Consider the following 18404-nt stretch of genomic DNA (forward strand, 5'->3'; position numbering starts at 1 on the left):
GCTGAATGGAAGTTCGTAAATATACAGAATGGCAATACAAGTTATTTCCATTTATTTCGTTATGTTTCTCGCAACAATTTTCAATGATATCGAGCAATATTATTTTCTGGCTCCTCAATTGTAAGTATATCGGGGATCTGTTTATCGATTGAGAAATGCCATCTACCAGCTTTGCTTGCGAAACAAACTGACCCCTGAAGAAATGCTGACCATTCAGTTTGCTTGTCGAACATGTAAACTACATTCTTTAGTCATTTTAAGAACTCTGAATTCTCAATTATATAGAAATAACATGAAAAACTTATAACATTTAAATATCGCACACTAAGATAACGTATCATTGCAGATAAGGCACAGACTAAATCCTACTCCTAAACCACGATACGCTTGTAACTCTACAGATGGTAACTAGTCCTAAACTGGCTAACTACCTTACCAACGTAAGAACAACTTTTCGTTTGTTTACATACGATTGTGGAAAAAGTCACAATTTAAAGGTAGCGTGGATCGTATCTTTGTTTCCTGAATGAAACGATTCACTTAACTTAACGTTTGTCTCGCCATTCGCACAATAACTTGATTGTTTTTTTCTTTATTTTTGTACCAATTGAGTATAACTTTTACGTCTGTAAACGCTAATAAAACATAACCCTAAAAGCAAAAATGTGCCGGTCGAATTTTCGCATAAAGCTCGATTTGTGCAAATTTTATAATGATGTTCGTCGATTTTGTTGGATATTTGTCGACGGTGCAAAAATGTTGCAAATCTCTCACTTGATGGAGCACATTACAAAGCTGTTCAATATGAAAGAATCATTCCACTTGTTGTTAAACGAGATCGAATATTTGCCACCTAACGAAGACATTCGTGTTCTCAAGGAGAACGAAACGATTTCGTAAGAATTTTCATTTGTCATACTATGTAAATTATATATATGCATGCACTGTATTGCTTTCATTTAAATATTACAGGGTTTGTCCAGGGTCTGGATTAGAAAATGGACCAGATTTATTTACACATACGGTAACAGAAAGTGAAAATAATGTCATGAAAATAGAGAGAAATAATTACTCTATTCAACATAAGGAATCTCAAACCAACCTATCCCCACAGAAGATAAATTCAATGCTAGTACAAGAGAATCTGTCGAATGATATTTTAAATAGGTCGCAAAGAGGTGAGAGAACTTCATGTCTGTGTTTTAATAAAAGATATTTTATGTTGAATTTTCTTCCTTTCAGATATTTTAGAAACTAGTACGACATGTAGCAGGACAGAAGATGACACGGTCAGTATGGTTGACTCAAAAACTAACGATTCAATTTTAATCAATGATGTTAGTATATCAGAAGATTGTGTGTTGACTAAAAAGAGAAGAAGACGAACAAGACAGAAGAAGCCCAAATATGTTAAGCAACCAGTTGTAGAAGAAGAAAACAAACCAAAGAAGCCAAAAATAATAAATTCTTATATAATTTCTTCTAGTAAGCATATAAGATTTGATAATGCGGATACAGAGGAAGTTTTGATAAAAGATGTTATCCAGGGGGAAACAAGGAATGAATACCTAAATAAAGAATCACCTCCTCATGAACTTGCTAATTTACTGTCGCTGGGTCAAAATTCTGTACCAGCTACTTTTACAAATACGAAAGTCAAGGAGGAGATCAAAGTAGAACATATGTCCGATGAAGAGACTAATCACAATATGTCGTTCGAAAATACAAACGAAAGTATATCTTTAAGTAAAGAATTACAAGAGGGAAAGGAACTATCGAATAAAGATATCTCAGCATGCCCTGTTATGACAACGAAACCTCAAATTAAAGACTTTGTAGGTTTTAAGGTAAGCACATTTTTTTTTACTCGTGGACAAAACTAATTTTTATACGGAATTAATTTTTAGATGCTCAAAATTGGGGTGGATTATACGCCACAAGTATCAGAGTTTATTGTGGCGGAAGTTATATCTTATTGTCCAACAACACTGATGTATACCTTCAAAGTATTGCGTATGTATTTTTAATTGTTTTGTACGAATGGTCACATTAATTTTTCCTGTGCTTCGAGGTTTGTGCTAGTGACTTTCCCTTGAAGCAGCGAATAGATTAATTTGGCCTAGTGTACAAATAAATTAAAGAAATCTAAATCTAAATCTCATCGCGATTTATTTGCAGAAGGTTTATCCGAGCTACAGGTGCCAGTTGGAAAGTTTACACTTGTACAAGATGACGAAGAACGTGTAATAAATGATACAATAACACTAAATTCTGCACAATTAATAGAACCTCGTCTTGTGTCTTCATCTAATTCAGACAAGACACCTACTTCCATTAATAATTGTAGTAATTAATTAGATACCTTTTAAGTACTTTTAACATTGATATTATCGTATTTTTTTTATATTTTATGTAAGTAGAACATTCACATGCCAAATAAAGTGGATTATCTTTTAATTACCCTAAACCTTTGTCTTGAAATATAATTCAATGTTACCCTTATATGTAGACTCGAGTACAAGATTATCAATGTCGAAAATAATCATAGAATACTCATTCAAACGAAATAAATGATATTGAATTATCAATAAGTAAATAGCGAAACATTTATGACGGAAAACGTAAATGGATGCTAAGTTTTTATTCTACGAAAATTCGTAATCGGTCGTGTGAATTTCTGTTCCTCTAGTAGGAATTCGGCCGCACCATTTATGAACATTTTTCTGATATCAAATCATACAAATTCAAAATGGAAATTATAAATACACTTACGTGTTAGTTGTTGCGTCGATTTTCGTTAAAAGTGGGTGTTGTCAATTAATTTCCTGCAGACGCTTCACTTTTTAATTCATAGCGTACTTTCACACTTGCTTCTCACCGCCATTTGCACTGCGCAGTTATTGCGCAACTACTGCGCACCCGAGCAGAGGAACGCTGTTGGCGGGCTTATTTCTCATTGGCTGAAACCAATCTCTCTCCGCCAATGATGTTCTGGTATTTCTAAATATTGTCATCTGATCGATAAATCTACATTTATTTTACGGGTTAATATCATTACTAATAGCTAGTATAATATATAATCAAATATTTCGAAAAACTAATTGTACTCCGCTTGTAAATAAGCAATTACTTCGTCTCGATTGGGGTTTCTCTGTTTCGCGGGCTCGATTCTCATTGGCTCAGATCAATTTGGTTCTACCAATGGTGTTCTAGCAGTTCCAAACGCTGTTGTGTCATCTTTTCGATAAACGCGCGCAGTTTTGAAATATGTATTTACTATTCTTTACAGAAGCGCTTAGTGCATTTCATTATTAATGATTAGTATTCCATTAATCAAAGTGGCAAGTAGTTCTGTTTGTATCACACTGAAAATGAACGAAGTCAACGATGTTTTGCTCTTCTGTTCCCTTAAATAAAAATTTCGTCAAAAAAATACTGTTGAAGCTCATGAAAATAAAACTTGAACAGCTCGTAATTTATAGAATATAAATTTTTCATAACCTGATCAACCATTCATTTGAATTTACTTTAACTTTTTGTTTAATTTTCAGCATTTTATCGTAAAATATTTAGAATTACATTCTAACTGCGTACAGTATTGCACGTACGCAATGCTGCGTAATAATTTTTCAAAACGTTTCGAAACTGCATTCGAACGAAATTTAATAATGGAATGTAAAATTCTACAGTATCCACTCGTTGAAAAATGGCCCATTGTTCAATTAACGTTTTCGTTGAAACGTTGAGTATGATTCGTGGAATAGTACCGTAACTCGTAGCGTTATTACGAACTTTGCCGTTTCCACCGACAATTGTATATTTTGTAAAGAGAACAGAATGAAAAATGCAATGAAACCTCCGGTAGCCGGAGTTTGGTTTCACGAATTCTCGATATTTCCATATTCATTTCCACAGGATTAGTTGGTGGTCATTATCCATACCGTTCTCGATGTCTCGTTTATCAAACAAGACTTTCTAATTAAATATTCGAAATCTTATCGCAATCATTATTTCAATAACGAACGATTCCACGTTTATCAAATCCGTAGAATTTTATTTGCGTTACCATATATGCATATCTGGCTACGGAAGGGACTTCAACAAACGCGAGGTTGTTGCGGTGGTGCGATTAAGGATGGTATCGAAATAACTGCGGCAATGCTCGAAATACCAGAGTTAATATCCTTTTACCCGGTCATTGTAGGCGGACGCCCTTTGTCCTTCGTAATCGGGCAATTAAAGGCCGAACGAAATAGACTCCTATAATTAGTCTGCGCGAACTTCTGCTCAGTTCCAATTCGTCTCCGGCCTTCCCTCTTGTTTTCTAGAGCTTGCTGATTGCCGAACTATTTCACCGTGCTACACCCTCTCACCCCTAGCCAGCTCCATCTTCCTACCCCTTTCGTCGGGCCTGAATGCTTCATTAGCCGCGAGCCGAATAAAATGATGAACATTAACTCGATTCACGGGGTTCGTATGATTCTCGATATTACACATAACGACGTATACGTCGGTCAATAATATATTGCGGCCACGAACCACTCTACGTTCGGACTTCTTCGATCAACGGCTGTTAACCTTACGGAGAAGGGTAGAGTGGAAACGTCAGGTTTTGATAAACACATTAGAAGAAGAGATCCAAAGTAAAAATGTTAATATACCCTGAGATACTTTGTATAAAGTACAGAAGATTTCATAGGTAAAATAGTAGAGAAAATAGTAATATTCTGTCCGTTCCAAACGTCGAAGCACTAACGCAGTTAGCAATTCCATCAGAAGTCATAATGAAATTATGTCCAAATTTCACCCGATTGTTTCGAATTCGACAGTACGAGTCGTTGAATGTAGCCCGCACATTAACACGTTGACTGTCGTGTCACTCAAACTTGAATGACACGTACAGTCCACTAGGAGTCCGTGACACTTTGATATGAGTGACGTTCGTCTATATTTGGTTACGAATGATATTATGTATTATGCACATACATCCGATGGAGTGTTGCATTTCCTTTGATAACATATTGATATTTAGAAGCTGCTGGAAACCTCACCAATGTTTATGTTATTCATATTCGATTTAGGGTCACTTGGTATAATTCTGTTTATTCGCCCATCTTCTTGCGGAAATTAATTCCTTTCCACTATCATTTAATATATCTTTGGACAAATCCAAATGTCTAAACTTATTATTTTATAGCAACGATACGCAGTGGATATCGTGTACAGTGATAACACCGATTCGTTGAATTGCCTTTATGTTTCTTCGACCACGGCAGTCGGTTGTCGATGATAGCTTGTGCCTTCAATAAAAGATAGGTCTCCCCGGTCGGTTGGAATAGCGACGAGAGAACATATAGAGAAATACAATCTGTCGAAGTCTCAGTTTGTCTGTGGATTGATTTACTAAATGGACATTGTATTATATCCGAGAGATATCGCGACCTCTCGAATCAGTATTAGTTTTCCTGCTTTTTTTCTCTGGAAGTGGCGAAACGGTTGAATCGACTGGACAGTACAAAGGATATCGAAGAGGGTATGTACGTCCGCTAAAGGCAATTATCGAAAATGTATAACAAGCAGAATCGCAAAAAAATTAGTCAGAAATACTAAAGCGAATGAATAATACTATTTAATTAAATAAAAACAAATTTTGTTAGGGATTCTGCTTTCTATACGTGGAAAGTACACTTTCTCAAATCTTTCTCATAAATCTGGAGTAACGTATATAATTATTAAAAGCGATCGATTTGTAATACTTTGACGGTTGATTACCCCCTGAAATGTTTAGGATCGTGACCTTAGAAAGGGTTGATTTCAACGGACGACAGATATTTGCAAAGTACTCCACCAGTTGTCTCGGTCGTAGCCACGCATAGTATCGGCGTCCACCGACGCCAGAAGGATCGATAAATCCGTAGATAAGCGTTATATCCGGCTCTAGCTTCTGCAATAGTATACACGCGCTGAGTGGCGGAATATACACAGTTCGACGTATCGACGTGGTCGTATTTCTGCTCGCTGGATGATTCGTTCGCCGTCGACGTAACTCGACTCTCGATTAGCTCTAGGTTCCATCGCCGTCACCGTTTTTTATTCTTCGCTTCCGTTCTCGTCCGCCTTGTTCCGGACACAGGACCGGTAGACAGCGTAACATCGCCAGCGACGAATACGTAATTCTCCCTTACAAATGTTTGCGCTGACCGTATAACGGCATCTCGGTAATCCGAACGTGAATAATTCACGAGATAAAGTGCAAGAGTAAATCCACGACTGGCTCTTTCGAGTCCATCCGCGGAAGGCGATGAATTTACTTTTGCGTTTCGTAGGGGTGAATTATTCATGGTTAAATTGCGAGCGGAAAAATGTGTCGCGGACGCGTAACCTCGAACCTCACGCTCGGTGCACCGCGTGTATGGTTCTTCGTCTCCGTTGAAATATTTTTTGTCGAGAGTGCCTACTTGGAATGTGGTACCACTGCTCCGAGCTGGAAGTACTTTACGATCCACGGAAATATTTATTTATTTATTCAACCGGAATGTAGCTTTTGATAGAGAAAATAAGAGATGACAAAGAACGGAAATAAGAGAAAACGGATTATTTGTACGCAAAGTATGTACCTGTTTATAGAAGGTGCTACAGAAGGCGATTCTACGAGCCAAAAGAAGAAGAACGTTAAAAATTGTTTGTGTTGTAGCTTGTTACGAAGACATTCCACGTAAATCGAAGAACCAGTGCTTGGTAATATTCGCAAATCATGAATTCTATACTGTTCATATTTGAGGAGTGATCAATAAGATAGGTACATACTTCGCGGACGAGCAAATATCAAACAACGAACAAACACGTTTAAATTATGCAATTTACACGCTGTTTTGAACACCTATAAATTCTGTCTGTTGTACTTGGTTAATGGTCATATTATATTCATGTGTTAATCAACGTGACGTCATCCACTTTATACATCGAACGAACCTCGCGTTATTAACATTTTGCATGCATTTTACCTCGTACTTTAACAAAGAAATTATTTCCCAATTGTTCACATGTCGGTGCATTAATTAATGTTGAAGCTAAATTGAAGCATTTTCAGCGTTTGTCTCGCGACATTTTTAAAAAGAATTTGCAGTGATTAACACAGAAGTTCAATCGCAAAGAAGTATTTCAAATACAGAGCAATTTCCGCAACGATTTTTATTTATATAAACTTCCATAGAGCGTTATCTTGTCACGAACCTAACCGACTTTGTGGGTCCTCGTAGTGGAGGGTAAGCGAGATTCAGTACCACGGGAAATTCGATAGTTAGTGTATAGTATACAGTGTATACGGATCTGTAGTAATCTGTACACCACGCGGTAGAGCAACATATTGTTCCTGTCTGATGTCAAACACTTCACGAGGAAACTTTCCAGCTGTAATGGGTTTAGTGTACCCAAGAATTTCCGAGGGAATTACAAGTACCACGGACGAGCAGTCAAAGTAGGGGCTAAGTTCATAGCGAAGTAACACTCCCGCGAGAAAGTGAGTCTATTACGAGAACGGCAGCACGTAATGCTCGGCCGATTTCGGCACCGAGTCTTTAACGATCTTCCTCCCTGTTAATAATACGCGCCCGTTGTGCGCATACGAGCCTCGCGCTTTCATCGAGCTGTTAGCTGCCAGCATAAAATCCTTCCCCTCGATATTATACACCGGCACGAGCGCTATCAGAATGCACGTGTCATTCAAAATCTACCGTCTCGCAGCGATAACGATTACTTCGTTCAACTATGCACATCTTTACAAGCGTTTGTTTTACCGGGAATAAATGAATACTATAAGACGAAGCACACATTACACGAGTAGATGGTAAACAGGAACAGAAGATGAAAATTAACTCTTCTAGCTCTGTAGTGTTTATTATTTCACATAAAAAACAAACATTAAGGAATTTCATTTATTTTTAATCTCTACTTGCACCTTTTCTTTTCCCTATTTCGTGCAATTAAAACTGGCAACCCTTACAAACCTCAACACCCTAATGTGGCTTACGTCAGTAGAAGTTGTCGACCTCCGATACAAAGGGTTACTCGTTCTTCCTTTCAGCGTTTTATGGCGGATTCAATTGTTTTTTTTTACTATTGACGTGGAGTCTGCTCGTGTAAATTCGTCGGATTTCCAGGTGAGCCATCCAATTGGCCGATGGATAGGATGATTGCGCGCGTATATCCGTGCGTTGCTCGCGCAGGAAGTCGTCCAGATTGGAGGCTTCCAGGTCAGTCGGTTAACCTTCCCTGAAAATTCCATCCCATTACTGTTAGGTGTCTGTGTGCGCACGGTCGCCTCTACATGTGCATAATAGAACGGTGTTCCGGGGTTATTACAGCGAGAGGCTGTAATTCATTCGCGCCGTTACGGAAAAGGGATCGTTCGCTGGCGAAAGAAGGGTGGATCTCGAGAAGCTGTCCGTCGAATAAACGAGAGATTGGCTGAAAATTGTCCGCGACATCCGTGAAACTCTTCAGTTTCATTATTATTACAGAGTGTAATCACGATTTAGCAACGAACGCATAAAATAACCGTGTAATAAAAATTATAGACAGAAAGTCAATAAACTGATACTTTATTTTGAGACACTATGGTTCTCGATTTGTCTAGCTTACAAAAATGCAACAGTTTTACGCAGTTTTATTCTATCCATTCAGAACACTCGCCAATCTACTGGACAAATTTATCTCAGCTGATCGACACTCTGGTCGCAGGATCTCGAGAAGCATGAACAGCGAGTTTGTCTAGTATAAATTTCAACCGACGAAAAATTTACGCGATCAATGAAAGAGGAGCGAAGTTGCTGCGAAAAAGCAGCATAAAAATGTCGGAGTGTGTCGTATATCGAGGCGAATATTGCTGTAAAATATCGACGACGCGCAGTTACGAGAGTGGACGATGCTTGTCCATCAATTTCATTACAGTCGAATCGATAATATATTAATGGATCGTTAATGACAACGCTCAACATTCTTGTAGAAAACATATGTCTACTAACTAAACGATAGAGCAAATAAATTCAAACGGGATCGAACGTAGAAGTAGAATTAGCTCGTAGTAGATTTATATATTCACTTGATTCGCGAATTTCATTGATACAAAAATAGTGTTTATTATTTTCAAAATTAATCAATTATCTTGCAACTCGACGATTGGATTTCACTCGACTTGGATTCCACAATAAGGTAACTCACGAGTTGTGGCTAATTACAGCAATCCAACGATTGCTGACTAATCTCAATTCTGATTACTCAATGGCTACAACGATTGCTTCCAGTAATCCACCATAAAAGTAATCGCGAAGTACCCGACTATCGCTCCAACTCTGTTACCAACTCATTTTAGAATCGATATTGTAATGATTCTTCGAACTCGTGTCGCGCAGCCATCGGCCACCGACGATCGAGACCGAGGAACGTGCTGCGATGAAGAATGGTTATCCTGCACCGAGCTCTTACCTCGACGATGTATCGAATCCGTGTCAACGGTTGTACCTACATCCGTTCCGTTCGATGCATTTATTAAGGACACGTCCCCATAAATCTCCATTCGGCTCGATGCACGGGGTTTGTCTACGAAAAAGTTCCATAGTTCACGGAGGAACAGATTTACGACGACGACGGAATAACACGGAGGACGCGTTTCACAGAAGCAAAAGCAACACGATGATCCTACGAATATGTTAACATTGGAGATGGCTAAGCTTGGATGAAGTTATCAAGTTCAACCTGCCCGGTGTAGAGCCCCTGTCATAAATGGATGTCGCACAGCGAGAATAAAGAAACAAGGTGCGTTCAATGGTCCTAGTTAGGCCTTCATTTAAATTCACGTCAAGTTTGTCCTACTATACTAAAGGACATCCAGCACTATCTTACGCTAATACTCGTCAGTAAAACTCTTTTTATTGCTTTTATAAGTGAACTAGGACATCCAAGATTTGTTTTCTGCAGGATTGAAAATCTTTCACGATCTTCAGCTTTCGAGAAGAAAGCACTTCGATAAATCGTTGGGTTCCTCGAGAGGGCGACCATCGAAGGATTAACGTTTACACATTTCAACGCAGACGTTCGACTCCACGGCGCAACGAGATTCCAAGAAATCGAAACGCTCCTTCGAGTGCTTTCAAAGTGAGCACGAAAGAAAACGGGGACGATCGGTAGAATAATACCTGAAGCTGAAGTAATTACTCGGGAAAGTAAATTGCCCTGGTTTTTATCTGGAATCGAATGAATAGTTACACGAGAGACGGAGACAAAGTAATGCTTCCGTCAGCTTCGTATCCGCGATCGCAGTCTCGGTACAGCGACTCTTGAATCATTCTGCCTGACTTGCACCGTTCGTACAACGCTCGACGTATATCAAGCCAACGACGAGTCTATGTTCGAGATACGTCAAGATAGGAGACAAATTCTTATTACGTCAACAGTTGTCGGCTCGAATAGTTACAACAAGATATGTCAGCGTTTCGCTTGCACCCTTCGCTTTTCATTGCATACGCAATTCGATTTCCAGCGGCTCTGGATCAATCGAGTCCTCATCCCTGTTGTGTCGTTGCCGTTACTTCGACTTTAGATTAATCATTCCAGCGACAAAACGCTTCAGCGAAGTTGGATCGTATTGTAGATCGACTCGGGGAGCGTCGAGGTAGCTGAAATTGTCCTCCCTCGATTAATCGCGGGCTCCAAGTTTTTTAGTATCTAGTTTCTGTAGTTTTTGTCCCAATTGATTAAGTACTTTCAAGCATGCTAAAATATACGGTGGCTCTTAATATGTCGCGAGTGAAAATTTGGTAGCGTTGCTAGACGACTGCAAAAATCAACAGGGAAATTTACTTTTCATCATGAAAACGTAAATTAATGAAATAACATCCGCTAATGCATACCTTCGCACATGTGCACTTTGTTATATTAAGAGCTTGAGCAAGCACTTTCTTACATCTCCTCCTGCTTGGACAGTGCATACCCAGTGTCGCAAAAATTTGTCTGCATCTCTATAGTATAAACGTGTTTTTAGCCATGTCTGGAAATTGTGAAAATGAAACAATAGATATTAAAATATAGACAAATTTCTCACTACCACTAAGTACAATGAGTACTTATGGTATTCTGAACCCTGATTGTGAGACCCGGTAAAATCGGTATTACTCGCGACAAAAGATTGTTCGAACAATCCACGTCGTGAATAATAGCGAGCTAATGGCCGCGAACTTGTAATTAGCGTTTACTAAATCACAAAGGTAATCCATGTATGAGTGTGTTCTATTAATGTAGCGATAAAAAGAATTTTTTTTTTCAATAAAAACGTCGATGCATACAAATATAACGGATTTAATTAATCGCATTGCTAAAGGAATCAAATGTACCGTAATCCGTCACACGAGCTCGTACAATTCGCATAGAATACAATATAGAGATATTGCATTGCAGAAATGTTTGATACAATCGATAGAAAAATCGACTCCTCTGTCCATAGAATGATCCAAACTCGGTCCAAAACGGAGATGGATTTTCTATCTCTGCTGTATCCTGTACCAATCATAGTCCGTTCGTTTGCTACAGTATCCGTATAATTTAATCCGTACTAACCATTCCTATCATACAATTGACAACCATCCCTTCCTAACTTTGCATGTATTCATTTCACTCAGAGAACTCAGATATAGTATTCAGATGTTTTAACTCCCTAGATGTCCATGTTCCCTTCTATCACAGCAGGAACAAATCGTTAAAGTTTGTCTATTTTTACACAGTTTTCTATTAATCGAGGAAAGCTTGTATGCAACTGCCTCAAACACATATTCGACCGTAATGGAGTGCAGTATGTCGATGGAATAATTCAATGATCGTCGTAAAATTTTCGATTGGTTTGCCGTGAACCGGTTCGCAGACGTCTCGACGACCAGCTTTATCTTCGGTCACGTTTCGCCGACGTCGTCCGGGACGACAGCACGTGACTTATCGATTCCCTCTGTCCACGATCGAGGGGAAGTGGGCCGAGAAAAGTGGTATCGTGCGATCGCGCGGATGCAGATAAGAGCCACGGATACCGCCGCCGTCGCCACGGCACCATTATCCCGCTGCAGGGATTTGCATAAGGCAATCTTACTCAAAGTACGGTCCGTGCCCCATTGGTGTGGATTTCTCGATTGGCCACCGCGCCGGACCGATGCGACTGGACATTCTCGCTTAATATTCTCAAACATTTGTACGTCAATGGCTCGTTCTTCTTGCACGTGCTCTAAAATGTGTCACGAGTATAACATTGAATTCACGAATGTGGATAACGTAGTCATTGGCGATAATAATGAAAGGAAGTTGTTGACATTTATATACTCAGCTTCGCTGGTTTTACGCTTCGACTGACGCTGATTTTATTTTTGAAAGGAAGGTGTTGATATTTGTATACTCAGATTGAACCATGCTTTACTCGTTTCACGCTTTGACTGTCACAGATACTTACTCTTTCTATCTGACTCTAGACACCCTGAAATACCAAACTATTTTCAAGATGAAATCTTTAGCCCATGCTCTCCGATCGTTGCCTTCTTCCATTCGTCTTCATCTACAAACATCATTTTGTAAGTAGCTCTCATTTTTCTCAGCATTTCAATGTTCTGGCACAAGTTTCTATGAGATCTCCTTGTTGCATCTCCGAACTGCTATTTTTCCAAGCTTGCACAGCTTCTCTTACCTTGTTATCCATAATCTTTAGATGAAATCAGACGAAGGTCCTCCGTATTGCGTTTGGGAACCACGTTTGTAAGCACGCGTATAACGATAAAATATAACCCATCATGGTAGAAGCCAAGGGGCTCGCGAAGTTGTTTACCTACTCCGCGAAAGTGGGCCACGGTCAGAAAAGTTTGAGAAACACTGCCATAATTCACGTTTGGTACAGAGCGCAGAGAAAGAATCGCGGGGGTGCAGCGGGGAATTTTCGGATGGGATGATAGTCGATAGGGAATATCGTTTCAGCGTCGCTGGTTGGAACTTTGTTGAACGATGCTCCCTAAACGGAGAGGACACTTTGCGTTCGTGAAATTTTCAGTGTTCTGAAAAGCCACCCCGTTCCGTATGCATCGGGCGAGCGCGTTTCGCCCGAGGAGACGCGGTTTACTGCCGGAATGCAACAACGGTTACGAGTGCCTCGAAATCTTCAAACAAAACCATACGGAAATGTTTATTTATTTATTCTAGCTTGGTACGATTTAGACACTGGCAAACGGCACACCGTTTCATATCAGATACCGTGTAATCGTCCGATCTAAAATTGAACCTAGTTGTACGTTCAGGATGAGGTAAAACGTCCGTAATGCCCTTACATTTATCGTGAAACATAAAGTCGGGTAATAGCTTTCGCATTTGAAAAGTGTGTCATAGCTATAGTTACACAAACCGATTTATTATCGGTGAATGATAGGTTCGATATTGATTGATGCCAGTTAAAAGTACTGCTCCATTGGAAAATGTCACGAGAGAAAAAATACTGGTATTATATCACTTACGGATTGATCAGGACGTAAGTGTGCGCTATAACCGTTCTTTATAGGTAAATATACCCCCGTGGAAGCGTGTTACATACAAAACGTTCACGTTATCACGGTATGCAGGGGTCGTACACAGTTCCATGACTTCAAGAATTAATCGCGCTGCCGCGAGTCTGCGAGTTGAAAGTTTGCACGAGGTTGACTTCGTAATATTTTACTTTGAAACTCAATCAAAATTCATTAATAATCAATTATGCATAAATAGCATAAATACCGTAACGTTGAACTTTGCAAATGCCCCTTTCGATCTCCGTTCGCAACAACCTCTGCGTGGCAAGAATTACTAATCGGTATTACTTGAGACGAACTTTCTGGGCCTTTCATATATTAAATAGTTATACTACATGTCAGTATTCGTGATTTTTAGTATCGACGTTAACATTCTGCTTTTTAAAGATCAACATCAAGAACGAACAGAAAGTATTCTATTATTCTATCATTACCATCCATGCTCCTTTATTAACACTAAACCTTTCACTAAATGACTGGCTTTAAAGACACTTTTTTCAGTTGCATGCAAAAATGCGTAATACTAAATTCAATAATACGTATATTGTATATAAGAAATGTACACAGAAGTTTGAAACGTTCGTTTGACCGGCAGTGGTAGGTTTAGTGTTAAATCTGATAACTCTTTGAAGCACACGATTATAAAATAAAAATAAAATTCATGCTGCACAGAAGAACAGTGTCGATAAATTGCTAACGCGCTTTGACTTGTACCTATACATTTCTGATTCCACGTACTGCACTTTTATCATTAATTCATAGTATTGCCACACGGATGAAAAACTTTAAATAAAATAGTAAAGTTAAGCGAAAGGTGTGATACCTTTTAATGCACCTAACTTCAAAGAGATAATCGACGTTCCACTGCATGTCATTTTGCTAAAAACCAGCGAGGGTTGATGAATCGCTGGCAGACACGTGGACAACTTCGATAGAGGATATCAACGTAAACCGTCGCACGAGGAAGCCTGGGGTTCGGGCAATGGGATCAAGAGGAAGCCTCGAGGCTCGAGAAAGAAATTCAAAGCGATAGGTTCGCGAAAAGCAGTGTTCCCCGGGTGATTCTTCCGGGTGTCACGAGCTGCTCGAAAAACGGTAATCTCGATCGTACGTGAAAGGAGGCGAGTTTCTTTCTCGTAACGTGGGCTCGAAGCCTTCCCCGCGGGTGGGAACGATTCCTCTTCGGCGGGGTCGCGAGCCCGTCCGAGAAAGTAGGCGAGAGGAAAAGCCAAGAGTCTGGCTTTAATTTAATCGGACGAGCGGCATTGAAGAGTCGTCGGGGGCGCTCGCGCAGCCGCCGTACGTCCCTGGACCACCGACGCCTAGTAGCACACGACGACGTCGGCGTCGTGGTGGTCGTGGTGGCGTACGTTGTCGTCGTCGCGACGCCCAGTGATCGTGCCGCGTTTCTCGAGCAGTGCGCGTCCACACGTCGCGACGACACGGCTCCTCTCGTCGTTCCTTCCGTGATCGCGAATTTCGACCGGGCCGTGCGCTACGTAAAGCGTCCACCCTTTGTACACGTGACACTGTTGTCGCCGCGGAGCGCCGGGACGCATCGCTTCGCACTCGAAGAAACAACTTTATGTTTCTTCCACCGAAGACATCTCGCAGCGATCCATCGACGAACGATAGGACGCCGAGGAGAGCTTAATCCGTTTTTTCTCCGAACGAAGAGGACACGAGAAGGTAAGGGTAAATTGATCGTTAACGTGTTGCGCTTCGCGTTAAAACTGCACGTTTGTGGGAAACTCGAATTCAGCGGGTGATTTTCAGGGTTGAGAGACGTTTGGTCGAAACAAATCGGGTTGTAACGGTAGAACGTAATAGCTGAGGGTGTAGTGTCGTCAGGGGGTGAGTCAACCACTTAACTTGATTATCATATAATGGTTTTGTAAATATGGAATGCAATTTTTGTGTATATCTTCTTGAGTAGGTAGTAAAGCCAGGTATATTTCGACCAGGCGTACATCACGAGGCACTCGTGATTTGGGAGATCGAGGGCAAAATATTCGAAACAATATAAAGCAGCTTTTATCTTTTTTTCTCAAATCGTGGTCTTAGACTCGCATACGCGAAGAACCGTGTGTATTGCTCAGTAGCCTTTAATCCACAAGTGTTTTCTCCCTATGTGCTGTCTACAAGACACCAAATAATTCAACGTAGCGTTGGATCTTGATTGAGAATAGAAGGAATACCTAAACGATATGCTTAAATAAAACGGACTATCAACAAGGTGCGGTTACATGATGGTTTGACAAACTGCGCCACAGTGAGAAAAATTCTGGAAACCCTGATATACAGGATTCCCTCGGGTTCTATAATTTCTCGCCACCTCGTTGACCCTTTCGCTGATTAGTCTGCGCGTTGTACAGCCAGGGTGAAGAATGGCCTAATCGTTTAATCAGTACGACGCATGGAGCCTACGCGAAGCTTAGTTTATCTAGATTCATGATTAAATCCAATGTTGTGCACAAATATATTTACTTTACCACTATTCTACTTCTACTTCTACTATTTCAAAACTTACGTAGGCTGCTTTCTTGTCGAATATTGCGTTCGAAGTTGGTACAGTTTTCGTTTCCAATTCAATTGTTCAACTAGTTTATTTGTGCCAGTTAAAGGAGATACTTCTCCGAGGATAAATTAAAATTTACGTGATAAAAGTTATTTGTACGTAAGTATTTCGTACCCTCTACATCTATTGAAGAAATTTGTCTAATTTAAATGATAGGCTTCATGTTTCCAAATCAATTTTCCATTATAAATATGTATATGAATGAAATGAATGAAAATCACCGATGTATAGATTTACAAGTACATTTGGCAACATGAAGCATTCATTTAAATTAAACAAACTTCTTCGGTAGACGTAGAGGGTACGAGTACTTACAGGTCTGACTGTAAGTAGTTATTATATTACGATATTGCATACACTCTGAAAAAGTTGTAGTCGCTAACGAGATCTACGTGGGACGGTCACGATGTTTATTTTTATTTCGTTTTATTCCGAGTACCATTAAAATATAGGATGACCTAATGAGGTAGTTGCACTCGTAGCCGTCACGCCGTAGGGCGTGATTAGCGAACAGTTTTTCAGAAAGAGTATAAAAAATGACATTATTACTCGTAGCAGAATATTGCCTGACGATAAGTATTATTTGTTAGTTTCTGGCACTGATCCTTCCTCTATAGCTATTTTATAGGTAGCATTTCGTAGGAGGATGCTACGATTTTCGAAGCGCGAGTAGAATTGTACTTTTTCGAGCGTAGAGATAAACAGTCCGCCAGACGGAAGTTTCCAATGGTGGAATTAATTCCAGCAAAGGGCTCCATGAAAAATATAGAAACTCGGCGATTCGTTTAACTGTTTCCTTACGGCGCGATGAACACGTAACAACAAAGAAAAATGGAGTAAAACCTAATAGTACACTGCGAGTTAGCTTTACGAACAGATAGTCTACGAAGATTGTCGCGGTGGCGCAATCGAATAACCAATTTCACATCCATCAACTTCACCGTAGATATTAATAGCTTCTTAACGAGTTTCGCGTATTCCCTTCGAGACGTTCGTTCTTCGGAAAACCTTGTTCGCGTGAAAATGTGATTGCGTCCGCAACTCTAATGCCTGCCACCTAATTTTATCAAAATCAACGAGGACGCCACCGGTGCCGGTTCGAATAATAATCTCGTGAACGTCCCCGGATAACTCGATCGACGGAGGCAAAGGAAAGGTCCCTTTTCGAATCCCGCCCTGAAAATCCGATCAACCGATTCCCCCATTTTAGACATTGTAATCCGGATGAGCGAATGCGTCACTCTTACTCGATGGAATCTCTCCTTCGTTTCGCTTGTCGCGAAACGGACTCCGAACGTGGGATTTACGATTCCTCGCGGAAAATCTCCTTTGAATTGTGCGTTTTGCGAACAAAAGAAGCACGGTCTGCAATCATCACGGAAAGAAGCCGAGAGCCTATAATGTGCTCAAAATTAATGGGTTATTCTTTTAAGGGGTCCACTATATTTTAACCAGGTTGAAGACAAGCTTCGTGATTTTCTCGCGGGCGAACCATTTGAGATAAACTTTCTAGATGCGGTACATTTATTTATACAGCCCCATAAATTTTCGTACCCTCCGTGTCTATTGTAGAAAGTTTAAATTAAATGGTAGGTTTGATGTTTCCAAATACAATATTTTTCATTATGAAAATATATATGTGTAATGTTTATTCATGTACATATCTATAATGAAACATTTATTTGAAAACATCAAACCTATCATTTGATTTAGACAAATATCTTTAAAAAGCATAGAGGGTACGAATACTTCTAGGACTGACCGTGTCCAAGAAAGTGTTGACTCGCTATATAAACTACTATACTTCCTCGAGTGTAGAACTCATGCTATAGCCACTATCGCGTAAACGCACCTTAACTCCACGGATTCGTAGCTTCGCGCAATTTATGAGTATAATTACAACGTTCCACTCCGACGCGCGACACGAACGATCGATCACGAGTCGCGCGACAGGTCGCATGACTTAATGCATATTTACTTAACCGTGTCGGAGGTCACGATTCAGTCCAAATCGCGCCTGTAGGATAGGTGACGTTGGTCTTTACTCCGACGTTCTTATGAAAATCTCGCTCGACGTCCTGTCGTCCACTGGAAAAGAAAGGTGCAATATCCGTGGCTGACGAAGTTTGAGGAAACGTGGGAGTTTCGGGTTGATCGAACGATACGTCGAAAGCGTGATGTTGACGCGAAATCGTTAGATGCTGACCGACTTTACGAGTTCTGGCGGCGCCTGCCACCTGAGGATC

The 18404-nt window shown here is 40.1% G+C and overlaps 3 protein-coding genes and 1 long non-coding RNA gene across 5 annotated transcripts in view; 2 read left to right on the plus strand and 2 right to left on the minus strand.

Annotated features, from left to right (window-relative positions):
* The window catches only part of LOC128880968 (uncharacterized), a 105458-nt gene extending 102564 nt beyond the window's left edge, over positions 1-2894 (minus strand). The window contains exon 1 of one of the 2 annotated variants that reach the window (XM_054131584.1): positions 2773-2894. The gene's annotated coding sequence lies outside the window, so the exon portion shown is untranslated. The remainder of the gene's footprint in view (positions 1-2772) is intronic. The other variant, XM_054131585.1, reaches the window with a different exon arrangement.
* On the plus strand, positions 201-2461 carry LOC128880964 (uncharacterized). The gene is made up of 5 exons (XM_054131575.1): positions 201-896; positions 973-1178; positions 1243-1847; positions 1908-2013; positions 2179-2461. The coding sequence occupies exons 1-5, from the start codon at positions 664-666 to the stop codon at positions 2352-2354; spliced, it is 1326 nt and encodes a 441-aa protein (XP_053987550.1). The 5' UTR covers positions 201-663; the 3' UTR covers positions 2355-2461.
* A 4874-nt stretch (positions 2895-7768) lies between the features above and the next one.
* LOC128880970 (uncharacterized) overlaps positions 7769-18404 on the minus strand; it is a 153828-nt gene continuing 143192 nt past the window's right edge. The window contains exon 3 of the long non-coding RNA XR_008457952.1: positions 7769-8271. This is a non-coding gene — a long non-coding RNA (uncharacterized LOC128880970). The remainder of the gene's footprint in view (positions 8272-18404) is intronic.
* The window catches only part of LOC128880965 (somatostatin receptor type 2-like), an 83379-nt gene continuing 79963 nt past the window's right edge, over positions 14989-18404 (plus strand). Inside the window, exon 1 of the mRNA XM_054131576.1 lies at positions 14989-15269. The gene's annotated coding sequence lies outside the window, so the exon portion shown is untranslated. The remainder of the gene's footprint in view (positions 15270-18404) is intronic.

Source organism: Hylaeus volcanicus, chromosome 8 (assembly GCF_026283585.1).
Source record: "Hylaeus volcanicus isolate JK05 chromosome 8, UHH_iyHylVolc1.0_haploid, whole genome shotgun sequence".
Classification (NCBI taxonomy): domain Eukaryota; kingdom Metazoa; phylum Arthropoda; class Insecta; order Hymenoptera; family Colletidae; genus Hylaeus; species Hylaeus volcanicus.

Excerpts from the sequence above, each read along its gene's own strand:
- LOC128880964 (XM_054131575.1), top strand. The coding sequence starts at position 664 with ATGTGCCGGTCGAATTTTCGCATAAAGCTCGATTTGTGCAAATTTTAT. Across the intron at positions 1,179-1,242 it reads TTTAAATAGGTCGCAAAGAG|ATATTTTAGAAACTAGTACG; the intron begins GTGAGAGAACTT and ends TCTTCCTTTCAG. Across the intron at positions 2,014-2,178 it reads GTATACCTTCAAAGTATTGC|AAGGTTTATCCGAGCTACAG; the intron begins GTATGTATTTTT and ends ATTTATTTGCAG.